Genomic DNA, 27,075 nt, shown 5'->3' on the forward strand with positions numbered 1-27,075 from the left:
CGTAGTGGAGGTCTCCGGAATAATTTCGACCACCTGCGGATCTTTAACGTGCACTGACGTCGCACAGCGCACGGGCGCCTTTTGCGTTTCGCCTCCATCGAAACACGGCCGCCGCGGTCGGGTTCGAACTCTGGTACTCCGGCTCAGTAGACAAGCGCCTTATTAACCACTGAACCACCGCGGCGGCGGGTTGGTGTAATGATCGGCATAGAATTTCAAACGCTCCCGCTGGTCCGTTTTGCTATCGCTTACAGAAGCGGGGAGCGGTCGGCTTGCATTACGCGCCGCTGGCCTCACCTTGTGCCGCCTCTTTCAGCGTATACTTTCGATCTTATCAACTAGTGCTCTTGCCTACTGAGAGTTTACTTTTTTTATGTGTTATTAGTAGCAGTCATTAATATTCTTATTACAAAGTGAGACATAATACACTTCTGTATCTTCCTGTTTCTTTGCTACGGCCCACACCGACCAGTCCATGGAATTCCTGTTGCAACCCCCCTCTATCTCCCAGCGTGACAGCGTCACGCACACGCTTGCTCGTGATTGCTTGCTTGCTTGCTTGATTGATTGTTTGCTTGTTTGCTTGCTTGCTTGTTTGTTTACTACACACTCCCTTGTCCCACACCTCGCAGCGTGCCGCTCCTGCACGATCGCTGTCTTGTTGTGTGTCGCAGCCTCATGACGCTTGATAAATGTACGCCCCAGTCCAGCATTTCTGCTGCACCTGTCCATGGCTGCCAAAGGCGGGCCACACGTGGTCACTTGCCGAAGCGTTTCTCTATTTTGTTGTACTTCTCCAGAACCTCGACGAACTCGGAGAGGAGCACGTTCCTGTGGCTTCCGAGGTCCCTATAGCGTCGGGAGAGACAGAGAAGAGAGTAAGCAGACATCCGAGTAACCGCTGGACTACGCCGAAAAAAATAAGGGCAGCAGGATAGCGGCCGAGGAAGCAGACATGGTGGTTTTCTTCCTCAGGTTTCAAGGTTTTATGGGCGTTTAACGTCCCAAAGCGACTCAAGCTATGAGGGACGCCGTAGTGAAGAGCTCCGGAAATTTCGACCATCTGGGGATCTCAGGCACTCTCCTAGCTGTTACCAAGTCATTTTTAACGCTACCGCCGAGAAATTCTCGGCACCCTGTCGTCTGATGACATTCAATTGCTCTTTTTAGTCATAAAACTGAAACAATGGAAGAAATTCATTTTCTGCAGCGCCACAAGCATGCAGTGCTTTGAACTGAAGCCTCCATGGTGGCTTGCTGCAAGTCAGCAGCATGCTTTTTTTTTTATTTTCGGTCCATATGGGCTGGCTAGTCTGGCTAACTCAGGGTAATCCATGAAAATAAAAGGGATCGGCGGATTTCGGTTCACCAGCAAGTTAGCGTACGTGTATATATTTTGACCATGTAAGAACTGTCGTTGTAACATGTGCGTATACGTTTATGCAGAGTGTGAGATACTGTCGAGGGGAAAATATTTTTTCCGGTTGATTCCGGCCGACTGTTAGGAGAATGAATGGGTGTTTAGGCTAAATCCTTCTCCCCTGTCATTTTTGACGGGTGCAAATAAAAGTTATTTCTCTCTTTCGGGTAAAAGTGCATCTACGCCTAGCCTGTTTTATGCCGGTGAATTATTAGAGTGCATGTGCTTTTATAGAGTAGCATGAGCATTTCGCGTAAAAACAAGGGAAGTGTCTACGCAAATTGCAGTTCTTTGAGCAATACGGCATGCAGTCACTCCTGGCCGCGCACACTGATGCGGAAAGCCACTTGTTCCTACCAGTCCTTTATTGTGAGCAAATGATCTGTGGGGATCTAGCAGATCCATATTGTGCTCTTTTTCAATTAATCAGTTGCTCTCTTTCACGGGCTTTGAAATACGAGCGACATATTTGTATGCGAGCAGGACCTATCTGTCCCCGAACACTCACAGTATCTCGCTGTAATTTATGTGCCACGGCGGATAGCCCAGGACAGAGCCCCATCCACCGAAGCGCAGGGCGAGCTGTGGCTCCGGCATCCCTCGGTACTCGGCTGCAGAAGAAGAGAAAGGGCGCGATAAATAGTGGAACACGTGATCAACAAACTCTTTGCTCGTGTTCAACTGTGCACGAAAGCAAACGACAGAAATGGAACACTAGCTATATTCTGCTCCCTCTACTGCCCAGGCAATGAAAATATGGGATGAAAACATAGTGCACCAAAATAAACTAAGTCATCAGACGTTTGCCCTTGTGGTAATGTGAATTTCAGCGACAGCTAGCGATATGCAAAAAGCTGATACGAGTCGGACTGTTCAGTATAGTGTTTTAGACTCCACCTATCGATTAGGGGGATAGGGAAAACTCCCTATCTGGTAGTTTTAAAACTCCCCTTTAGAGATTTATTCCCATTTTATAAAACTAAAATCCCTATTCTAGGGAGTTTTAGTTAAAGGACCTTATTGATTAGGGAGATAGGGAATAGCGGGGCGCCTTTGCGCATGTGCAGGACAATAACACGAAGGGCGTTATAGTTCTGCGCATGCGCATTGGCGCTCCGCTATTCCACTACTGCCTTAATCGATAGGGTTTCCCTATTCTAAATCTTCGGGGCGGAGCGCATGCATACGTCGCTTACGCGGTCACGCACTGTTGCCAATCCATCCATAAATGCACATATGCCGCGATAGGCTCAGCAAGGGAGTGCGTGAGAGTTGAGTGTGGGGGAGTGGAGGCGTGGCGTTGACAATAGAGCAACCCGGTGCAGTCATGGTGTGCGGCGTGTGCGGGAGATGACGTGTTATAACCAAAATTGAGCTTTATTAAGGAAGATGAGGAAAACTTTATTAGTTCCAAGAAAGAAAAACGAAACTTTAGGTCGATGCTAGGTGATCAGAAGATGTTGCTTCAGAGATGACCTCAATGGCTCGCTCGAGGGCCCGGCGTTGGACAGTCAGGTCCGACCTGAGCAGTGCCGCCTCCCACTGCTCAAAAGCACTGAGTTGTAGCTCTGGTTTAGGGAAATAGCAGTTTAGGGAGCAAGCACTTATGATGTGGGCACTATCGGCGCGTTAACCGTAGAGGGCGCAGTCGAGGATATAGCTTCCGGGAAGCATGAATGCATACTGATCCGGCGTGGGGAGACACGTCGCCAAAGGACCGTTCCAGATTTTGTGAGGGATTTATCACCCGGTGGAAACCGGACTCGTTTGAGTCGGTAATGCATTGTAATGGCGTGTTACGTGACCGAACGGTCCTTCGCGGAAAATACCACGTGGGAGTCGGCCAACGACACTGCTTGGTGAGTGAGACCTCAAGCCACGTGCGTATGCAGTGTGAACGGCGCGTGTGAGTGTGTTCAGTTTAGTTCAGTTCAGTTTATTACCTTAAAAGTCCCCCGTAGGGGCATTACATAAGGGGTGGGTTTTTATACAAACAATAAGGATCATGGTAAACAGTTATTGAAAAAATGGTCAGATACTAGTTGCAAAAACGAAGATGGGCAGGTAGTAGAAGCGATTTCGTGGGGAAGGCCGTTCCAGTCTGTGGCGGTTCGGAAAAAAAATGAAGCAGTGAAGGTGGTGGTCCGGGCACGTGGGCGCGCAACTTGAAGTGGATGGCTGGTTCGATATGATATGCGTGCTGCTGCTGTGATGTATGGTGCTTGATTAAGGGACGAAAAAAAGAACTTGTGGTACAGTGAAAGGCTAGCAATGCGACGTCGACAGAAAAGCGATGATAAACCAGATTCTGCTTTGAGAGATGAAACGCTGATATTATATGAGTACGATGAATGAATAAATCTAACAGCGCGATTTTGGACTGATTCTAATGCGTCGGCGAGATATGCTTGGTGCGGATTCCAAATGGGCGACGCGTATTCCAGTTTTGGCCTGACAAGTGATTTATAAGCTAGTAATTTGACATGTTCCGGGGCGTTTCGCAGATTACGTTTCAGAAAGCCTAAGGTTTTGTTAGCTGCGGCGATAATGTTAGTGACATGTGTGCTCCAAGACAAATCGTGAGAGAGCGTTACACCTAGGTATTTGTAAGACTGCACTAGTTCCAGGGGTGTGTTAAGAATTGTGTAAGGGAAACAAAAGGGACTGCGCCGGCGGGAGAAGTGCATGCATTTACATTTGTTGGCATTTAGCGTCATTAGTGAATTGTTGTACCAGTCTGAAACGCTGATTAGATCGTTCTGGAGAGCAGTTTGGCCAGATATGTTTTTGATTGTGCGGTAAATGACGCAGTCGTCTGCGAACATGCGTATATTAGAAGAAATACACTGAGGTAAATCGTTAATGTATATTAAAAACAACAGAGGACCAAAGACAAATCCTTGGGGCACGCCGGAAGTTACTGGGAGGGGTCTAGATAAGTTACTGTTGATTAAAACCATTTGCGTACGATTGGACAAGAATTCCTGTATCCACATTATAACGTTAGGATCTAGGTTTAGCAGTTGAAGTTTTAGTAACAAGCGCTGGTGAGATACCTTATCAAAGGCTTTCGCAAAATCCAGATAGATTGCGTCAGTTTGCACATTAGTGTCCATGTTAGTGTGTAAGTCATGAACAAAAAGAGCTAATTGGGTTTCACAGGAGAAACCTTTGCGGAACCCATGCTGCGAGGGATGAAAAAAATTGTTACAGTCTAAGAAAGAAATAATTTGAGAGTAAATGACATGTTCCATGATTTTGCATGGCACGCTTGTTAGGGAGATAGGTCGGTAATTTAATGGAGAGTTTCTGTTACCTGTTTTGTAGACTGGAACGACCTTTCCCACTTTCCAATCATCTGGTATGGTTCCTGAAGAAAGTGACTGGGAGAACAGCAATGACAAGTATGAAGTAACCGTGTGTCTCGTGTTCCTTAGAATTTTAGAGTTAATACCATCAATGCCAAATGATGACGACAGTTTAGTCTTCTGGATTATGGATGAAATTCCGTCTTCACAAAATGTGATGTTTGGCATGGTATCTTCCATATTGGAAAAAAGGAAAAGAAAAGGGCGTTTCGATTTCTTTCGTGAAAACAGTGGCAAATGCGGAATTGAAAGCGTCGGCACATTCAGCATCGGTAATGGTTTCTTGTAAATCATTGGTGAGAGTGATAGCGCGTTGTGGGTGAGGGTTTATTACTTGCCAAAACTGTCTTGGGTTGCTGCGCAACAAATTTGGAAGTGTAGTAGCATAAAATAAACGCTTTGCGCTGCGGATCGCAGTCAAATATTCATCTTCGGCTTCGTAGTAGGTTTGCAATCGGGATGGGTTGTTTTTAGCCGCCCGATAGAGCGGGGATATAGATGATGGAAATGGTGCAGCTGTCGATTGGGACTCTCCGAAGCATGGAAAGAGCAGCGGGGGAAACCCGGTCTGGCAAAGCTATACATACGTACTGCAGACTGAGAGTCACTAAGAATAGTAGTGCATGATGTCGAAGCAATGGCCATGGCTTCGAATTGTTGATAAATTCGGCCTCCACTAGCTTGCATCTGCTAGCCGTCCTGGTTAGCTTGCTTGGTAGAGCGAGTTTTTCGGCTTGGTGGTGGTTCCGGGTTCGAAGCCCGGAGCAGGACGAATTTTTCAACTCCAAAGGTTCCCAGAGAGATTTCCGTTGTAGCTGTATGACTGCTCTCAGGTGGGCGTTAAGAAGTAATTACTCCTCAATTTAATTATATATGTGGTGTGGCTTGTGTCATGCGTTATCCAATTCAAGCCCGTGAGGCGCATCTGGGGTCCCAGACAACGTCAAACACCTCACAGACATCCAAAAGAACTGCGGCCGTCCAATTGGCCGAAATGGTCGCCTGGCAGATGTTCTGGCAGAGAGTGCGTGACCGCGTAAGTGACGTACGCATACGCTCCGCTCCGAAGATTTAGCACAGGGAAACCATATCGGTTAGAATGTAAACGTCTACGCAGAAGTGCGCTGTGCTCAACAATTAATTGACGCCGTCCTGAAAAGACGCGATACCGGGTATGAGGGGCATGAAAATTCGGTTGTTCATTTCATACTTTGAGCAGTGTTACCGATTCCTGCGCGCCGCGTATCAGCAAGCGTATCTACTATAAGTTCCCCCGTCCCTTCCACCTGCGTAGGTTTGAAGTGCCATGCCTGTAGCGTACAGTCGAACCCGGAGATATCGAAAGGGGATCGTGAAATAGTTCGATATATTGATAATTTTATATAGAAAAAATAGTAATAGAAGCTTAATTATCTGTACCCCACAAGCGAAAATACGCAGCGCCCACGCTAGCAACGCGCTTCTTGCAGCGACGTGCCGCCCGCCGGCGTGCTGGCAGCGCCCGCTTGCTAGGCGTTACAGGTGTAACCTGCTTCGGCCGCTGCACACGGTGCTTTCGAACTAAGCACTGCCTATCATAAGATGCCTAATCCTGTTACCAGTACTCAGTAAATAGAACAGTCGATCATTAAAGTTAAGGTACTCTACGTTTCCGCAATGCCTTCGAAAGTGAAGCACGCCAAGCGAGGGCCGCCGCTGGGCTAAAGTTACGTGGGCATCACCACATGACAGCGATTTAGCGTTCAAATTGAGTACGAGAGACCGAAGGTCACTAACGTGCACCCCGTGTACACCTCGGCACGCAGTTTCAGAGCGCGAGCGTTGTCAGCAAATGCCCAAGGCTGCACAGCAGCTGTACCTCCGTGCGCGGAAAGTGATTGCAGAGAGCCATTAGGGAAAGTGCCACTTGCAGGGACCCGGTGCGCAGTTCGATATATCGAACGACCGGCTAAATTTCAATTCGATGGACAGCGTGACTGTCCTATATTTTTAAATAGGATTTTCAAGCGGATGATCTCTGTGTTCGATATAGCCAATAATTTGATATATCCGGTTTCGATACATCCGACGGCGACGGCATTTTTATTTCCTTATATAATATCGTGTCCAACATTATCGGACAAACATTCTGAATATTGGAAAACTTTAAGGCATTGGTAGAAACATATTAAAGGTAATGGTCCATTCTTCCGATACGTAGCAAAATCTTTCTTTTATATTGTTTCCATCGCTCGCATCGAGCAGTTAGGACTGCCGTAGAAAGCCAAAGGGAAAAACATTAAAGACAAAAAAATTAATCCTAGCGATGGGAGATCTGCGGATATATTGATTATTATAGTGAAATTTACAATATGTAAAAAAATGCGCTGATAAAGTCTTTCCCTTTCAAAAATGCTTTTGTCCAGAAGTGTTGGGTATGCGTACCCTTCCGGTTACTTCATTTTGTATGTTATAACAGTGACATAGATATTAGTGTAGACTCGATTCGTCTCACGTGAACACCGTTGCTCGTATTGTGTGTCTTTGGCAGATAGATAGATATATAGAGAGGGGGAAAGGTTTATCGTCTAAAGTAGTGATCAAACATTAAAGCGACCTCTTGTGGAATATACGTTGCATTCACCAAGTACTGCTGTCTCTAGTACTGCGGTCTCTCCCTCAGAGCCCTGATGAGGTCGAGAGACTCAGAAAACGGTCTCTCTTTGTTCTTCCACCAGCCGATGTTTGTGTTGTGCCGAGGAACAAGAGCTTGCCTACTTGCGAATTCGAGCCGATGCAAAGTCATCGCAGGAGGAAGTGAAGGTCTACCACCCGCGGTCTTTGCTCGTTGCAAACTTCCTTGAGCGCTACGGCATTTGCATGCTTGTCACGTCATGGCCGTAACCATAAATTCTTTGCGTCAATCGACATGTGTTGATGTTTACTGCGCAAAAAAGTTCCTGCGAAGAATAGAAGCATCCAACAGCAGTCGCAGTTGCCTACGACTCTTTTTCTCAAAGAGCTCGAGGCCTGGCTCCACGCTGATGCGCTGACTGTGACTTTCAAGAAGTCAGGTGCGCGCCAAGGCTTGAAATAGTCTGCAGTGAAGATTTTACTACATGTGGCAGCATGGACTGTGATGACTTGACACTTTGAATACTGCGATGTCCGCAGGCGGAATCGAGTTCTGTCTCCAAAGAGGTTGGAAATTATAATCAGCGCGAGGAACACACTGTACTGACAAATATAGGCGGGAGTTTTAAGATCTAAATGTAATAAAGCTGTCGGCTAGGGTAGTAACTCTAGACACAGATCATACTGCAGCCGGAGACGGCACAATGCGAGAGACAGCCTGGCCGGAGAAGAAGATGAATGGAAGGCGGAAAAAGAGGGAAATAGGCTTGCCCTTTATGTATTTGTCGAGGGTCTCCTGGGTGACGTCGTGGTCGTCGATGGTTCCAAACTTGTAGTCGTCGCAAAGCTTCCTGAACGCCGCGACGAGGCCGCCTTTTCCGTCCACAGGCGTCACCACGTAGACGGGCAAGCCCGTGAACTGCTCCGCGGCGCCTTTATTCCTCTCGTACTCATCCTCTCCTGGATAGCGCAAAAAAACACGAGACATAACGTCCTTGCGTTATTGCACTATTTCTGCTACGGGCTTAGGTAATCTTTTGGGCACCCCACTCTGCTGAAAGGACAACGCAATGTACCTCGCAAAAACACGACCAGCAGTACTTTTTGAGTCATCCAGCGGGCTGGCGGTAATGCCGGTTGCGAAGCCCGATCACGTGGTGCGATACGTGTCTGATGACGTCACGACGCTGTAAATGGCGGCGCTAATTCCAGCGAGTGTCCCCTTAGCTGCTGTCGCTGTAATGCCTGCAGTGTGTTGTAGCCTTGCCTGTTGGCGGCATTAAATTTTACGATTTAGAACCCATACCTTGTTGCGCAATGTCTGGTCAAAGCTGTGTACCCCTCCTTGTCTATGGCACATTGTGTCAGCCCAGTGGATTAATATACAGAAAGAGGTGAGGCATTACGAAGTGCTCCCGACCTTCAGGCCTTGCCACGACGAACTCGACGGCGCTCTTCTTGAAGCGTGCGTCCACCAGGGTGTTCTTCATGATCTCCTTGAGGTTCCCCAGTTCATGCACCAAAGTTCCTGAAATGTAAATGAGATTTCGTTCAAGTGGCACTTACACCTTGCGTACAGCGGAATGTGCCGGCTAAGAAAAAAATGGGATTAAAAGAGGGCGTCAGGAAAGTCTTTTTGGAGACGAACTGGTTTGCTACAACCTTCCGTTCTTCTCGGAAGTGACTGCGAATGGTTCAACTGTTCGTCCCCTAGCGAACGGGAGGAGCAGTTAGTCCCCAGAAGCTACCATTTACGAAAAAACTCACACGAATCATGTTTTCCTGACAGCACTGATCGCACATATGATAAGTAAACGTATGATTATACTAGGATTTGAACTCACAACCTTTGGATTGGGAACCGAGCACGGATATGACTACGCGACCACAGCAGGCGGCTGTGAGCAGGAAAGGATTGCTCGGGTACAAATGTATTGCTGCTTAGGGCAAAGCATGGCAATTTTTTGGTCATAGGCTTTTCCCACAAACTTTGGCAAGCCACAAAGCATAATCACAGAGTTTAAATCATTTTTAACCAGAAAAAGAAGTGCCGAGTCGTGTGTATACTTGACGCCCGGTACTTCGCAACCGCTAATAATTGTTCATCCTTCGCTTCTTTTTTTGCGCATTAGGCAGTCCTATTTTCTGTAACTGCGCAATACGACCTGTTGAAAATAAAGATAGCACCCGTATTTTGCCTCATTTTTCCTTACTGGCGAGCTGCGGGAAAGGCAAATTTATTGCCGCTATCACCACTTCGCTAAGTCTCGCCGATGCTTGCACATCACTTAAGCTCTAGAAGTATTGGCAGCGAAAGGAAATTACGGGTACTTGTTTAACGCTGACTCTTACTACTCACATTCAACACGTTTCAAAGCGCGTCGTACATGTTTATATGCATTCTGAGCTTCCTATTTCTCTGATCCCGCTGTGCCTTGTTTTCTCGTCGAAGAGACTATCCGCTTCGACATGGATAGCGGCGGTGCTCTCACAGGCCTTAGATGACATTCTTCGCTTCGAAAATGCGAGGCCTATCGCGATAGATGCCGTTTTTCATGATCTACGGTTCGTTACCCCCTAGTCTCTTTCTCAGCAGTTCGCTGAGTTTATGCACGGTACGCATGTGAGGCAAGAAGCATGTGCCGTGTGCAGATTTAGAGAATGACGGGTTTTGAGGATTTATGTTGACTTTGCTCCTCCAATGAGCCGGTTTTTTTTTCCTTAGAATTCAGGATAGCTGTACGGCGACAGTGCTGGTTGCCTTCAACCTGTGTAGAAGCTTTTCCCAATAAAATAAACCGATAGGCTTACAGGAAGGTACAGGGAAACATCCGGCTGTTGCCCGAAGCGATGGAGCGATGTATTACGATGTCATTCATTAACGCTGTGCGTTGCTGATGTACACATGAAAATGCGCGCTGAAGTCACTGCTATAACGGAAACGTTGGTTTCGTTGGCCATATTTTAGAAAAGAAAGCTATAGTAAAAATAAACGCTTACCCTGCAGCTTTCGCAAAGACTGGCTGAAAGCCCGGTCAGAGCTTAGGCTTTTTTTTTTTTTTTACGCTCGCTCAATAGCGTTCGGGACATGATTTTCCGGGCGCGGAGCATTTGCATTTTGACTAGATGCATGCGGGAAGGAAACACACATTCTTGTAGGCTACGACATAATTTATTGGTTGCTGCGCAAAACAGAAGAGAAAGACAATGCTCTTTCTTTGTGCCTTTGCTTGCGCTGGAACCGTACGAGAAAGGCCATGTCCATACGTTCTGCCCTGCTGTCCGCAAATCTCTTTCGGGTTGTCAGTCGCTACTCCCTTTTTGGTCGAGAGTCCAAATAAACTTCTCTTATGTGCCTACTCCGACGGACGAAATCGCAAATTCCATCCGCGGACGGAGCACCACGTGACCGACGCACTGGCTCCGCCTCGTCTGACGACGGCAGAGAGCAACGTTTTTGGACCCAGAGAGCGAGAAAGCGCGGGAGGGCGAAGAGGGCTACGAGAACCGCGGTTTCTTCAGTTTTTCTGTGCGTCCGTGCCAACGCGAAGCTCTCTATATCTCTCCGGCGCACCGCAGGCGACCCGGTAGCCTCTTCCATCGGATCACTGACTTCATATTTAATCTGTCTTCAATATTGCGCAAAACAGACGGGGCGAAGAAAGACCCAAAGGCGATGCGCAAATTTAGAACTTTTCTCTCATTTTATTTTTAGTGCGAAAGCACTACTTCATTAGTAAAGCTGGAAAACCCGAGGTATCTGTGAAGCCTCAACCTTCGGCTTTGACCTCTCCCCTTGAACTTCGACCTTGATCTTGCATGCGGTCGCCTTTGAGACGCTGTTGCCTCAAGTGCCTTCGCACGTCCTATACTCGGTTTAACTACGTTAAAACCGTACCATTTTTTTAGTGTTTGTTCAGAGATATGACAAAATGGAATTTCGTTATTGAAAGGACCCGGACTGGACAATTTAGTGTTTCAGCTGTTGAGAAAGCTGCATATTTTCTTTGTAGCGGTATGCCCGCGATAAGGAGGGTGCTAAGAGCGAAGTCCTTCTGAGAGGAATTCCCGACTAGAAGCGAACGAGACGCACCATTAATGTCGTAGGCGGAGATGGACTGGGCGCCCGCCGCCAGGCACCAGAGGATGACCTTGGCCACCGCTTCGAGGTCGACCTTCTCCTCGAGCACGAGCAGCCCCACGTGCCGGGGCTTGTCGGCCAGCTTCTCGGTGCTCTCCCGGATGGCCACCACGGCGGCGTAGCCCGTGGCCGAGTTGAGTGCCGCGTGCTCAAACCGGTGGCGCCACTTGCGCACCGTGCTCTTCACGGTCAGGGAGGCCAGCACGCAGTACTGGATGACCAGCAGCAGCGCGTAGCCGAACACGCCGGCCACGGCCAGGGCCAGGTTACGCAGTGGCCGGCCCGCACTGCAGTCTCCCGCGGTGGCCATGCTTTCCTCCGCCTGTGTATAGGCCCTTCGCCTGCGTGGGTCAGAATACGAGATAGAGCTGTTGGTATAGGCTCCCAAAAATTAAGGGGACACATGGACTTGAATGGTACATGATATACATATACAGAATTTCTCGAAAGTCGGCGGGCTACATGGTCTGGCTTGAGCCTTGTAATGGATGGGGCAACCATAAGAAGCCGAGGAGGAGGAGGATAAACTTCAATGAATAAGAAATATGAAAACTTTCCCGGGAGCACTCTTTAGTCCAAGACCCCTCTGAACTTCCCTTCCAGCCCAGCCCGGTTAATCAGCTTGAGCTGTCCACCAGCTCCTGTTGGCAGCACAGGGCGGTCTCCCAGGTGGTTGAGGTAGGTGTGTGAGTGTGTTGTACACAGATAGGATGTGGGCATGCCCAGATGTAGTGATAGAGTGTGTGTGTGTGTGTGTGTGTGGGGGGGGGGGTGATGGCTTCGCAGGCGGTATGGAGGGAAGTGGGTGCGGTGAAACAAGTGAGCAAAGTGAGGGGATGGGAATTAATTAGTTCAGTTGAAGTTGTTTCCATGTATGCTCTGTAAGTGGTCTAGTATGGCGCGGGGAGGAGGATAGCATGCGGCTTTGCCTGTAGTGCTGTATGACAGTGTGGTAGTCAAGAGGCTCGTTTTAGGCTTGAGTATGTTTGTGGGTTGGAGAGGCCATCCACCGGAGCCCGGACGCTAAGTTCGCGGGCAAACGCATGAATTAACGCGCTCATTTCCGGGTGTGACCTCATGCCCAGGGTCCCATGTAATCGTGATTTGTTGATGGCGCTGGTAGCGTACATAGTATGTGGGCTGATGATTAGAAGCAGTGCCTTTACGGAAGAGTATGTATGCTGCTTGGGAGTCTGTACAGATGGTCGTGGGGTCTGTGAGCAGGGTGCAGATGTTTGCTGTAGACATAGACATGACCAGGCATTCTGCCTCTGTGGTGTTCGTGGTTCTGAGGGTTGCTACTCCTCGGGCAGTGCCACTCACAATTCCCAGGCAGTCACGCAGCCGCTTTCCTGCTCACATGCAGCTATGAGACTCATGAGGTTCAAAATCTCTGAAAGGTTACGAAGAGTCTCATCTTCACTCATTTGTTACTCACCTTCACTCATCTTCACTCATTTTTTCTCATTTGTTATAATATTTCGTCGCATAAAATGTCAATCTCGTACGTAGCACATTGCGTGCATGCAAGACCTACCTTCCTTGTATACTTCGAAAACAGTCATTAGCCATCACATCATGACATCATGGGAACCGGTCGACGCAATTGTCTGAAGGGGGCGCTCGGCTACTGAGCCGGAGTACCCGGGTTCGAATCCGACCGCGGCGGCAGCGTTTCGATGGAGGCGAAACGCAAAAGGCGCCCGTGTGCTCTGCGATATCAGTGTGCGCTAAAGATCCCCAGGTGGTCGAAATTATTCCGGAGCCCTCCACTACGGCACCTTTTTCTTTTTGCTTTCACGTCCCTTCTTTATCCCTTTCCTTACGGCGCGGTTCAGATCACTGTGTAAGAAATATTTCTTACACCGTGGTTCAGATGTCCACCGAGATATGTGAGACAGATACTGCGCCATTTCGTTTCCTCAAAAACCAATTTACCAATTTTACCTCATTTGAGTGGCATTTGCCGCTTAGTTATTGAGTTGTCTTCGCCTATAGCCATGGCATGGAACGCCAGGTACTGATCTTTTTCGCTTAAAACCGAATTTCGAAAATCGTATTCGGCATACTTTCTCGTTGTTTTTTTTTCAGTTTAAACCAAAAAAGGAATTTTGTCCTGGCCCCATGACAAAGACAAACAAAAATAAAAACAAAACCAGCAGCTCGTGTGTACAACACTCCAAAGCAGTATGACGGATGGTACGAAATAACAAGAGTGTAAAGGGCGAACAGAAAATGGCCAGAGCGTGTAAAAGACGCCAAAAAAAAAAAAAAACGCAAGGTGAAAGACTGCGGAGATAAGCTTGAAAAAAATGTAAAAGAATTAAAAAATCTGCGGGGCAAAAGGCGGAGTCAATAGACTAAAAGAGAGCAGACCCATCGACAGCCAACAATTAACATGGCGAAAAAATTAAAAATTAGAAACATTAAAAACAAATCTACAGACGGCATTTGAGCAAATTGGTGCTAGCCCTGAATTAACGCACTTTGTGATTGTGATAAACACGCTCAGATCTCTAGTGTGGTTGAAAAATGTACTTTTCTCTTAGAACCACAACTTTGTAAGAGATATGATGAAAAAAATTCAGCCTTAATTTTCTCCTCCTCACTTCAAGAAGTTCCGATTCTAATTATGTTTTACGCTTGTCGTACTGGTCTGTTTGCTATAATTTTCTGAAACAAAACAGGCCGCCAAGTTCTGGACCCTTTCTAATTCATGTGTATAAATATATGTAGCAGGATCCCATACAGTGCATGCATATTCGAGCAGAGACCTAATGTAAGTTTCGTACAATAAATCCCTGGAATCTTGAGAAAACATCCTTGTTTTATACCTCAAAAAAGAAAGCAACATTTTGCAAGCTTTTCCAGAAACATAATAAACACGCCGATGCCACCACAGTTTCGAATTGACAAGCACACCGAAAATGCTTATATTCAGTGACAGTTTGCTACTCGTGTACGTTTGTGTTGTAGATTTAATTAGGTACAGATTTTTTTTTTCTTGTAAAGCATATGTGCACTGTTTTTTGAAACTTTAATTCCATGTGCCATTGTTCGCGCCACTGGTGCACTACATCCAGTTCTTTCTACAAAGCATGCTATTCATGGGCGTTTCGGACTTCTCTGTAAACCACACAATTATCGACCAGCAGTCGCATGCATGAACTAATATTTTCCGATATATCATTAATAAACACAATAAAAAGCAGGGGTCCCAAAACTGACCCTTGTGGGACGCCTGACGTGATGAAGTTACATTGGAATTGGCTCCATTGATAGTTAAATACCGAGACCTTAAATTTAAATATTCGGTGATCCAGTCTACAACATTTGCATTCACATTTAAATAACGCAGCCTGTGGACTCACGGTCAACGGCGCCAACGACGACGCCACATTTTATGTGACACGAGCTCCTTAACGCTATTGCTTTAAAATAGACGCCGGGTAGATAATATCGAGGTATAACAGTGGGTTAGTGCCCGGATGTGCCAGCGTTTTGACTTATACCTGGCGTATACAATAGCAGCGTTATATATATGTTGCTGTTTCTGCCTCGAGCTAATTATTCCAGGTACAGGAGGACGAAGCAGCCTCGACGGCATTCTTATGCGCGAGATGTCGACCAGTTCTGTCGACTCTGGCCAATCGGGATTTTTTCACTGACAGCGCGCAGTTGACGAAACTGCATTCCACGTCATCTCACCTGACTTGTTTGACTCTCCTAAAACCTGACCCACAACAGTACAAACAGCTTCTCCATACTTTAATGCTTTCCTCTGTCATTATTTCATGGACTACGGAATCGTTTTTAGTTCAATATTCTCAATGTGCATTAATTATTTCCTTGCAGTGGAAAAAAATATGCTTTTTTGTAGGTTAAATTTCGTTTTTGAGTGAGAATACTGCGTTAGTTGAATTAACGTGCAGCATGTACAAGTGAAGCTAAATCAATGCTCTCTTTGATAGTACGCTTTTAAAACAAGTATATGGCAGTAATACATAATTTTATTTGTATATTATAAACAGTGATGAAAATTGTGGCTAATATTTATAACGTTAAGCTTATTACACGGCAAGAAAAATATTTTAGAAATTCGGAAATATAAATTAAAGCAACTGAAAATTTGAATGCTCTAAGTGACAAATACTTTGAGTCGCGAAGAATACTTCCTGCCTCACAGAAGGCGGCTAGTTTTTCTAGGCTCTGCAAAAGCTATTTTTGAAGCGAAAAGCTTCACTACGAGGATTCGCGTATGCCGGGTATGCCGCAAAAGCCATAGAGAAACTCTATGGCAAAAGCCATATTCTGCGCATGCGCGAAACCGAGTGACTACTTATGGGAATCGATGGTTTGGTTTGGATTATGGGGTTTAAACCAGGGCCTTTGGCATTTGAAGTGGAGACGCTACCACTCCGCCACGAATGCTCAAGGTTTGACATGAATAAAGGCGTCTCTAGTGAATGCATGGGTTTCATAAATAAAATATAAGGAATAAAAAATCAAAACAACAAAAAAATTAAAAACCATTAAAAAAAATAAAAAGGAAATAAGAAATGAGATGAACAAAAATGTAATGTACAGAAAAAAAAACAATACAACTAAGAAAAAAAGGAAAATTGGATTTTAAGGAAAGGAAACAACGCCTGTCTCTCTCATATCTCGGTGAATACCCGAACCGCGCCGTAAGGGTCTTAAGGAAAATGAAATGAAAATTGGTTTTAATGAAAGGAAATGCCTGTCTCTCATATCTTGGTGTACACCCGAAAGGAATGGACACCGCAGTACATGTCTCTAAAGCAACCTTCTGAGACAGCACCGTATTCACTACAGGCGCGTCTCCTCCTCCACCTCCGTACAGGCAGTGTGTGGACGGCCGAACGCCTCCACCGTTATCGTGGTGCTCCCAGTGCATTGTGCGCCAACTGCGACAGCCATGACGTCAAACCAAGCGTAACCAAGCATAACTTTTCGCTTATATATCCAGGCTTAACCAGAGCTAAGCCACTGCCAAATTTTTTTTCTCGAAATATTTTTGATATAAAACGCTGTAGAAAGTGCGAACACATCAACGAACGTGAATACACTTCTGAATGAGAGACATCTAAAAGGCGGAATGCGGAATTGTAATTCACAGTAAAAATCATAAAACACAAAAATTTGGGGAAGGTGATAGCGTAACTTCGAAAAGACATGCAAATATCATGAAAGAAACGCTGACTAATATGCATCAGATGCACAAAATGTATCGAATTAAAGTGACTAAAGGTTGCGCGTAAAAATAGAGTTGCACCTTAATAATCTTTTAAGCTACAAAGGAAAGCCCTCACTAACCAAGACTCGCTCGTCACTGCCCGAAACAGCCCTTTTTAGAGCGAGAGTTCTATTCCTCGGGGTACAACTTCTGATTTCGATGAGGATGAGACAATGACCTTCAATGCCTCACACGGTCAAACTGAACTTCACTGCGTGGTGGTACGGCCAAAACTATGGAAGTATGATCACGTGATCACATGACTATGACCATTGGGTGCCTGACCTTGACCTTGCCTCTTGACCTTGACGTTGACCTTGACATTTGATTTTAGACAGTGGAGACCATGCTTAAGAAAGCTTTCGCTCCTATAACTAGGTTCAAGCAGCGTTGAACCCCAGCCATTTTATTGAACCACACATACAGGCAATCAACAAGCACAGAAATGCTGTGAAATGGGGACATTGAACCTGGGAAGAAAACGGACAAGAAAACAAGCTAACATCACTGCAGTAGAGGTGCAGTCGTTGGAGCTCGACGATGTTTTTGTAAATGAGCAAGGCACAGAATGACGCATCTTTGCACTTGCGACTTTTTTTAATCGATCGTCGGCTTTAGCTCAAGGTTGTTCGCTCAGGATCCATACATACTTGTTCGTGTTGGCTGGACGACAGCAACAAAAAAAGAGCTCGACAGCATCGCTTCATCTCGTCACATGTTTGACTTCACTGCACCGTGCCATGCGGGGGGAGGTCGGGGAGGGTGGGGAGGCAGGTTCTTTTTCGGGCAAGACGACAGTTTCTCCAAAGTTGGTGGGAGCAAATGTTGGCCTCTTAATGTAGAAATGTAGACACACGACAGATAACGATTATAGTACTGCGAACATTCCTACAACTTAGACGGCGCCCAAAATTCATTAAACCGGCAACTGATAGTGGATGATAATCCCTTATGGACAGCGATTGATGTCTTGGGCTGATTTCTGGAGTTGAGCATTTTCAACCTAAACCAGACCATCTGACTTTGCCCTGAGGCTCACTGCTGGTAGCATTAAAAACAAATATTTTGAAGGCCAAATGCATGCCAACCCCGAGGTCGTTTGAAAGATGGAACGGCAGGATATCAGGGATTTTGCCTCGCTTCATAAGAAGAGGTGAGCACCGCGCTCTTCATTCCCACACCAAGTCTCCCAAGTTTGTAGCAAAGGTACAAATTACTTCACAACTGAAAGCCAACACCTTAAGCTATACAACTAATAACGTTAGTTGTAACATGCATTGGTACATTTAAAACAGCGAGCGTTATCTATGGGTTACAGGTGACTCATGCTCAATAGGCACGGTAAAGAAAGAGCTAAACTAAACTCATGTTTTCTTCGCATTCAAAGATTATTGGCGAAGTCATTAAAGCACCAAGCTAACAACTAGGTTGCCCCGGGCGCCTACGCTATCGACTCAAGGTGAACCAGTGCGGCTGTAGTATTCAGCCGATCAGGAAACGATTGCGACCTCCGCGACATACGGAACCTGTTTAACGTCGACATGTTGGCATAACATGCCGGCAGGCGAGGCATGTCATTCTGCGCTTGCTCAGACGCACATAAACTGTCGGTCTCACAAGCCGACTTGAACGTCCCGGCATGACAGGCGCATCAGAGGGACAATGCGCGGTTAAACTTGGTGCTAATTCGTGCATACTTCGGGTACATATTCAGTGGACAGGAGAAATTAAACATGATTTGTTTATATATTTTCTCGATATTATTGTAGCACCGCCGCGGTGGCTCAGTGGTTACGGCGCTCGGGTGCTGGCCCGAAAGACGCGGGTTCGATCCCGACCGCGGCGGCCGATATTTCGATGGAGGCGAAATTCTAGAGGCCCGTGTACTGTGCGATGTCAGTGCTCGTTGAAGAACTCCAGGCAAGGGCGTCCGCAGAACTTTTTCCAGGGGGAGGGGGGGGGGGGATGAGGCGGTAGGTTTGTAGTTGTTTTCTACTAGGGCACAAATAATTCGGGGGGGGGGGGGGGGGGGCAACCGCCTTCCCTTCCGGACGCCCATGACTCCAGGTGGTCGAAATTTCCGGAGCCCTTCTCTACGGCGTCCCCATAGCCTGAGTCGCTTTGGGACGTTAAACCCCCATAAACCAAACTAAACCAATCGATATTATTGTAACCTAATATTGTGTGCCACGATAACATGCTGTACGCTCTGTTCAGGACAACCCTCTGGATATACGGATTTTGTTTCAAGCGAATCCGGAGCAGCTTAAACTTGCGCACTGCCTTTCTCGCTCCGTGCTCTTTCTTTTACGCTTGCTTATACAGTGGAGCCAACTTCGTATAACGACGGCATAACGATCGCTCGTTTATTACGCACGAGGGTGGTGATACCGCCAAATGTGGATTGGGGCACTGGCACTGCATCCGAGATACAGCGAACAAGTGTTGCAGCACAATTCGGTTACAGCGAACAAGAAGGCGCTCTGAACTCGGCCCTGGAGTCGAAAAACCCCATTTCTTGACGGAGGAGAGAGAGACGAGTGTCTGCAAGGAAAGAACGCGACCATCCAAGAAGTGAGGATGTACGGTATGCCGAAGGAAGGAAAAAGAAGGAAGAAAAAATTTATTGTACTCCAGTGCTTCTTCTTTCTGCGGTTTTGGGGCATCCCCAGAGATGTTCTCTTCTTGGTTGTATGCCCAGGAGTCTCCTCTGTCGATCTCATCCACTTCTAATCAATGGTCGGTTGCCCTCAGTCCAGGGCTCCGCTGGCCACTGCCAGCCATTGAGCTCGCTGTACCAGACCTTGTTGGTCTTCACAGCTGGACAACAGAGTCGCTGTCACTGGACAGCAGAGTCTCCCATTGCTCCGCACTGGGGTTTTGTATTTTGGGGACCGCGGTTCTGACAGGCCCGGGTAATTATAGACTGGGTTTTTCTTCGCACTAGAGACATTTGTTGGCGTATATCGTAGGGTTCATTTTGATTTTGTTTAGCATGTGTAGGTTTGGGTAAGAGCCTGTCTTCAATTGTCTCCAAGTGACAGCTTCCTCTCTGTTGAGAGGTTTGTGCGGCGGGCGATATCGCATTCTTCTGCCTCTTTAGTTTTCTAGTATGACCGAGTATTCCTTGGTATACTGGCGCGAGTTCCGCGGTCTCATCGGATATCCTCGAGCTATCCTGTCTGCCTATAGGTTCCCTGCCACCCCCGCATGTTCCGGTACCCACACAATTTTGTGTGTGGTCTTGTCGTTTTCTTCTTTGTGGTTTTTAATTCTGTCGCTCGCTGCGAGGAGTATACGGAGCGCGTGACTACCTATCCTGCCATTCATGTAATTTCGGCAGGCTGTTTGAGAGTCCGTGAGTACTGTTAGCGACCACTCGGTTCTATAGCCCTCCGCCACCGCTAGAGTAACGGCTACTTCCTTGGCCTCTGCTACCGTACAGTCTCGCATAGACGCGCTGGTCATTTCGCTTGGAGACGAATTGACCACAATGGCCACTGCAATTTTGGTGTCTCCTCCTCTCGAGGACTCGTCTTCCTACGCGGTCGTTTCTTAAGGAGCGTATGTTTGCTCGATGAATTCGGCCCTTGCTTTTCTGCCTCGGTGGAGGTTGGGGTCCCTTGGTATTGGCGCTACCTTGAGGGACTTGCTAAGCTCGTTGGGGATCGCTTCCGTCCTCACTTCTCGCACCTGCTCGCGGTATCCGAGTCTCAGTAAGAGCGCTCTTCCAGTCGTTGTCCGCAGCAGCCTGCGACTCAAGCTGCGCCTCGAAATTAGTCGAAATTGTTCGGAGTCTCTGTAAGAGCGCTCTTCCAGTCGTTGTCTGCAGCAGCCTGAGTTTTTGCGACTCAAGCAGCGCCTCGAAATTGGTCGAAATTGCCCGGGGCCCTCCACTATGGCGTCCCTCATAGCCTGAGTCGCTTTGAGACGTTAAACTCAATAAACCAAACCAAACAAAACCAAAGATCTCCAGCCGACAGTAAAGAGTACAGTCTTTGTCAAAAGTAACCAGGCTGCATGGTTTGCTTCTAGCTCGTACAGTGGAGCCCTTATAGCTTCACTGAAGCTGAAATGATCGTTAAAGGTAAGAATTGGGGGTCTTCTTACCTTCCAACACCTTTCGATCTTTAAGAAAGCCGCAAGGGCTCCACTACGCAAGCTAGAAGCAAACCATGCAGCCTGGTTACTTTTGACAAAGACGGTACATTGTTACTATTAACAGCAAACTGGTACCTATAAAGCAACCGCAACGTACGCTAAAGAACTCCGCATAGTTAGAAGCGGCTTACAACCCTTTGTTGTCTAGGAGGAAGAGCAACTGAAAATCTACGACGTCCTCAGGCATGGCTGGGACTTTGGAGTATTAGGAGATTTGCTTGGAAAAAAAAAATAACAACCGAAGGCACGGCTGATTCAATGTGCTCAAACGTTTATCGCTCACCTGCGCTGGGCCCCGAGTTCCTGGCGCTCTTGGTTCGTGCAGCACTCAGCCGCGTCGCGTCGATCGCCGCTCACAGATGCGCGGACCTACCGACACAAGTGAGCGTCGGCGCGGCGGCGTTGACCCACCTCTCCTCGCAGCTGCTGTCGGTGGCGTCACTCCTCGCCGCTACTTCGCCGCTCGTACCCTTTCCCGGTCTCCACGGACGGAGGGAAAAGAAAAAAGCTTGCCCCCTTTCCCTGACGGCTTCGAGAGAAGCAGGCGTGTGCGCAGCTGCGAGGCTGGCTGTACGGCGCGTTTTCTTTGTTCCTTTTTCCTGTTTTTTTTTTTTAGTGCGAAAGCAGTGATCCGGACGATCAGAGCGTAGCAAAATCGTCTCTTGAATGTATGCGCCGAGCATGTGTTAGTGCGAACGCTCCATGCCGAGGTACTTGAATGTATGTGCCGAGTATGTGTTAGTGCGAACGCTCCATGCCGAGGTACTGCTCGCTCATTGTCGTCTCATGTCCGATATTCTCGGACAAAAATTTTGAAAAATTGGAAAATTGTAAGAGACTCTTATGGAAACATTGAACGCAAAAGTCTATTAAAAATTGTCAGGGACTCTTCTGAAAATATTGAACGTAATGGTCCATTCTTATGATATGTAGCGCCCCGCCGCGGTGGCTCAGTGGTTATGGCGCTCGGCTGCTGGCACGAAAGACGTGGGTTCGATCCCGGCCGCGGCGGCTGAATTTCGATGGAGGCGAAATTCTAGAGGCCCTGTAATGTGCGATGTCGGTGCACGTTAAAGAACCCCAGGTGGTCCCAATATGTAGCATTAAGGTGTTTCCATCGAATACAAAGTCTGCTCCTATGCCTTGTAACGGCTGCCTGGGCCTCGTCAAGCTGTATACCTACAGCTTTTAGTCCAGGCAGCCGCCAGAATTTCTGGAAATAAATGAAATTGAATTGAATTGAATACACTGAACAGTTCAGACTGCCACAGAAAACCAATAGGGAACGCTGTTGACGATAGCAAAAACGCTCATAGAAAAAAAAAATACAGGACTTCCATCAGGTGATCTTCGGATATATTGACTGTTATAGTGAAATCTTACATTATATGAAAAAATTGCGTTCATAAACGGTTTCCCACTCAAAAATGCTCTTGTCCAAAATTGTTGGCTATGCTACGTAGCACTAATTTTCATTTATTAATTTCCCGATAGGCTCGAAGGCATTACATAAGGGGGACGTATTGGTTTCTGAAGGTTATGATCCGTGCAAAATAGTATTTTGCGTGTCCACTAAAAAAAAAAAAGACACCAAATTGAATCAGTCATGTGCGCGCCTCAGTTCAGTCATTCATGCATGTAAAATCAGTAAGAACAGCCTTAATTTGCCCGTGCCTTCGAACTGAATCGAGCGTTGTAAACATTGTAAACCTCCCAAACAATCAATCAGTCATGGCTTCACCAACCTCCAAATCTTTCATCTAGGAACGTCACGAATCAGCTCCTTTTGTACTGCAGCGATCCCGCCATTCGCGGTTGTGGGCTCGGTAATTGTCATTCGGTGGCAATAACTTACATTCAGTTTCTTTTGAACCCCCCCCCCCCCCCCTTTTTTTTTTCGTGGGATTGGGAAGGCTACTCCGTACCCAGCGGTCTACGCATGCGGCAGTCAACACACGTGGTCGACACGTTGTATCGGTCGTTTACTTCGGTAATATTTTGGTTTGGGCTAACTTGTTCGCAGTTAAACAGCGCTTAACGGGGCACAAGGAGATAGGATGGCGCGTGAAACCAAATGAAAGCGCCATTTGCAACTGATTTATTCTTGGCACGTGTCGGACAGTAGGCAACTGCATCTACACCCGTATCAGAAATGCAGAGCGACAAAATACAAATATGTAAAAAAGACCCTCGTCTTAGAAACGTTGGAAACCGGTCAAGAGGCTCAGGACTTGCTTGAAGTTCCCTGTCACGCTCGATGTTTTTTTTTCTAGTTGTTGTTATTGCGCCTACATTTTGCTGTCAGTAAGTGGAGATGAGGAGAGGGTTGGTTATGAGGAAGAAGAAGGCGGTGGTGTTGGAAACTTTTATTGCCGATCATGTAAATCGTGGGGGCGAAGCCCCCTACATGGTTCGTTAGGACTGATGCTTGGGCGAGTTGGTATGCCATGTTCAAGAAGAACAGCGCGAAAAGACAAGGACCACAGGAAGATACACAAAGACAAGCGCTGACTTTCAACTAAAGATTTATTGCTCGGAACGTGGAAATAAATACATCATGCTCTAAGCAAACTGGCCAGACGGGCAGATGCCTGAACGAGCGCCTGAGAGAACATAATATTGACACGAGGATTGGACGTAGAAGAGGAAAAAGATCGCAGCCGCAAGAAGTAGACCAGAGAAATGCCATTTCGCCTTCGAGGAGCTCCGTTTCTTAGGACATGTTGTTAGCGCACAAGGTGTTCTTCCAGACCCCGACAAGACTTCCGCCGTCTCCCGTTTCCCACGCCCAACCGACAAGAAGGCCCTCCGACGTTTTTTGGGCCTCTGCTCGTATTACCGCCGCTTTGTTAAAGATTTTTCTCGCCTAGCTGAGCCATTGACTGCCTTGACTCGAGATGACACACCCTTCGTATGGGGAAGTGCCCAAGACGCAGCCTTCGAGGAACTCCGCTGCCGCCTTCAAAGTCCACCAATACTAGCTCATTTCGACGAGAAATGCAGAGACTGATGTCTACACTGACGCCAGCAATGTCGGCCTCGGAGCGATCCTCGTACAGTGGCAGGACGGCGCAGAGCGAGTAATCGCTTATGCGAGCCGCACACTTTCTCGATCGGAACGGAACTATTCGACGACAGAAAAGGAGTGCCTTGCCGTCATCTGGGCTCTAAGTAAGTTTCGACCTTACATCTACGGCCGACCGTTTCGTGTTGTCAGCGATCATCACTCGCTATGCTGGCTAGCCAGCATTCAAGACCCTTCCGGCCGGTTGGCTAGATGGAGCCTCCGTTTACAGGAGTACGACGTTACGGTCGTCTATAAATCGGGTCGGCAGCACCAAGACGCGGACTGTTTATCACGAGCGCCCGTGGAAGCGGCTACGCAAGACATCACCGAAGATTGCCCTACTCTTTGTGCCATTAGCATCTCCCGTATGGCGCAGCTTCAACGAGCAGATTCTGAGTTGGCGCCACTCGTTAAGTATCTCGAGGGTTTGAATGCTCATGTACCTCGTGTGTTTCGCCGTGGACTACAGTCCTTCATTCTGCGGCGTGGAGTCCTCTACAAGCGCAACTTCGACAGCAACAAGGAGACGTTTCTGCTTGTTGTGCCATCCCAGTTACGCTCCGAAATCTTAAGCGCTTGTCATGATGAACCATCCGCCGGCCACTTGGGGGTCAGTCGCACACTGGCAAAGATTCGGCTTAAGTATTACTGGCCCAATTTACTACAATCCGTGCGTAGATACGTAACAACATGCCGGGATTGCCAACGGCGCAAATCTCCTCCTCTAAAGCCAGCAGGCTTTCTGCAGCCCATAGCACCACCAAAGACCCCTTTTCAGCAAATTGGCATAGACCTCCTCGGCCCTTTTCCGAAGTCGTCCAGAGGAAAACGGTGGATTGCGGTCGCGACAGATTATTTGACCCGATACGCTGAGACCGCGTCACTTTCAAACGGTACTGCTGCTGAAGTCGCCGACTTCTTCGTCCACAACATCGTCCTGCGTCATGGCGCTCCTGCAGCTATCATTACTGACCGTGGAGCTGCATTTACGGCCCGCTTCACTCAGGCTGTACTCAAGCTCACGCACACCAGCCATAGACGTACAACGGCCTACCACCCGCAGACAAACGGCTTGGTGGAACGCCTCAACAGGACCTTGACCGACATGCTTTCCATGTATATTGATATCGAGCACAAGACATGGGACGAAATTCTTCCATACGCAACATTCGCGTATAATACCGCGCAGCAAGAGACGACGCAGTTCACTCCGTTCGAATTAGTCTTCGGTCGACAGGTTACCACCCCCCTGGATGCTATGCTACCCGTGGACCCCCCTGACAGTGAGAGTGAACTTGATGTCGACGTCGCCACCTATGTTCAGCGTGCGGAAGAAGCGCGGCAACTGGCCAGACACCGCATTCATCGTCAGCAGCAGATCGATGCTGACCGCTACAACCTTGGACGCCGCCACGTTACCCACAACCCAGGCGACTATGTGTGGGTTTGGACGCCCGTTCGTCGCCGCGGGCTGTCCGAAAAGTTACTGCGCCGCTACTTCGGCCCTTACCTTGTTGTCCGCCGCCTCAGCGACGTAACGTACGAAGTTGCACCAGCCTCGCCAGCTCGTTCATCGCACAACGGCAAGCGCAGCGACGTTGTGCATGTGGTGCGAATGAAGCCGTACTACGAGCGACCCCCCGAGTGACTTTCCGGCTGCATGTAGTCATATTCCGTGATGTCAGACTCGTGGTGCAACTCTTGAACACTTTTTCTTCGGTCTGACGGTAACACCGCATCGGGGCGATGCTCCTGAAGAGGGGGCAGTGACACGAGGATTGGACGTAGAAGAGGAAAAAGATCGCAGCCGCAAGAAGTAGACGACGCTGAAGTGGAGGTCCGTTTCTCTGGTGCCCTCGTTCAGCCGCTGCAGTTACTTTTCAGTGTAGCAACTGTTACAATATCACTGTTTATAATACTGTTAAAGGGCACCTCGGCATCCACTGCCGAGATTGCGAAAGCAAAACGTGCCAACCATTCTTCCAACAAACAAAAGTGTTAAGTAGACACCCCAATACGCTGACTCGAGAAATCATTGAAGCTGCTGAAATCGTCCGGCTAAATGACGCATGTATCAGTAGTCCCTCCTTATCGTTGTCAAAGAAAGAATTAGAATTTCTATCTGCAAGGAAGTAATGCTGCTGTATCTGTTTGGTATTTTTTGTGTGCGTGGACAAGTGTGTATCAACCCTATGTGTTCTTTTTGTTGCTTAGAGCCTGATGTATTTATTTCCACGTTCCGAGCAATAAATCTTTAGTTGAAAGTCAGCGCTTGTCTTTGTGTATCTTCCTGTGGTCCTTGTCTTTTCGCGCTGTTCTTCTTGACCCCCTACATGGCACTTGGATGCCTCCTCAATGTGAGGAGGAGGCACCCTTACAACGCGAAGGATAGCCCCTGGAGCGCAATCCTTCTGTGAGCGCTGGAGATGATCCGGCGCTGGTCTTGAGCGGACGAGCTGGTCAGAAGAGACTCCCAGTAAGACTCCGCCGCGGTTTGTGATGGGGATGAGGGATGGTGGGGAATGTGAGGAGGGTGTGTAAGAAGGCGCTGTTACTGTCTCACACTAGGTGAAAATCTGAAGTGCACCGGGACGAATGGGGTGAAATGAGTGGAAAGAAAGTCTTCCTAGAGAAATTTATGGGTCCCAACGCCCATCATTGCTCTAGCAGGCGCTGATTAGCAAGCACTAAGCGACCGCGCACATGGCGAAATAGAGATGCTGCGTGCAACACGTTGTTAGGTGCTTTATGAATGATCTTTGATTATTGTATTTATTTACCTGGATCATATTAACAAGTGTAAATAAATTCAGGACATTTGCAGTTTGTTGAAAGATTATCAGTGTCGTCATGCATTTTATGTGCCCAACTTGTAACTTTTATTGTATTACTCAATAAACTTTCAACTTTCAACTTTTTCCAAGCTGTAAGTCGCAACCAAGGCGTCACCCACGAACTTGGCAATGTGACGTCACTGAGTGACGGAACTTCTCCTTGCGGTTCCTTGGCGTTTTCCGTGTGTCTTGGACGTCCTCGCGCGCACTGGTC

General features: G+C 47.6%; 1 protein-coding gene across 2 annotated transcripts; it reads right to left on the reverse strand.

The window, feature by feature from the left end:
- Positions 1-424: 424 nt before the first annotated feature.
- Tango14 (transport and golgi organization 14) lies at positions 425-21,391 on the reverse strand. Of its 2 annotated transcripts, none has more exons than XM_089566787.1 (6): positions 21,244-21,391; positions 11,495-11,883; positions 8,822-8,929; positions 8,173-8,361; positions 1,929-2,031; positions 425-849 (listed from the first exon to the last, which is right to left on the reverse strand). In XM_089566787.1, the coding sequence occupies exons 2-6, from the start codon at positions 11,850-11,852 to the stop codon at positions 759-761; spliced, it is 849 nt and encodes a 282-aa protein (XP_089422913.1). In that variant the 5' UTR covers positions 11,853-11,883; positions 21,244-21,391; the 3' UTR covers positions 425-758. The 2 variants fall into 2 exon arrangements, with proteins under 2 accessions (XP_089422913.1, XP_089422914.1); XM_089566788.1 differs by lacking the exon at positions 21,244-21,391 and adding an exon at positions 17,450-17,588.
- Between the last annotated feature and the right edge of the window lie 5,684 nt (positions 21,392-27,075).

The sequence above is a fragment of the Amblyomma mixtum genome, chromosome 1, assembly GCF_055824585.1.
Source record: "Amblyomma mixtum isolate Tamu chromosome 1, ASM5582458v1, whole genome shotgun sequence".
In the NCBI taxonomy this organism is placed as follows: domain Eukaryota; kingdom Metazoa; phylum Arthropoda; class Arachnida; order Ixodida; family Ixodidae; genus Amblyomma; species Amblyomma mixtum.

Coding starts and splice junctions, on each gene's coding strand:
- Tango14 (XM_089566787.1), bottom strand. CDS start 11,852: ATGGCCACCGCGGGAGACTGCAGTGCGGGCCGGCCACTGCGTAACCTG. Junction 8,362..8,821: donor CGTCGTGGCAAGGCCTGAAG/GTCGGGAGCACT, acceptor TGCGCTATCCAG/GAGAGGATGAGTACGAGAGG. Junction 850..1,928: donor ATAAATTACAGCGAGATACT/GTGAGTGTTCGG, acceptor CCGACGCTATAG/GGACCTCGGAAGCCACAGGA.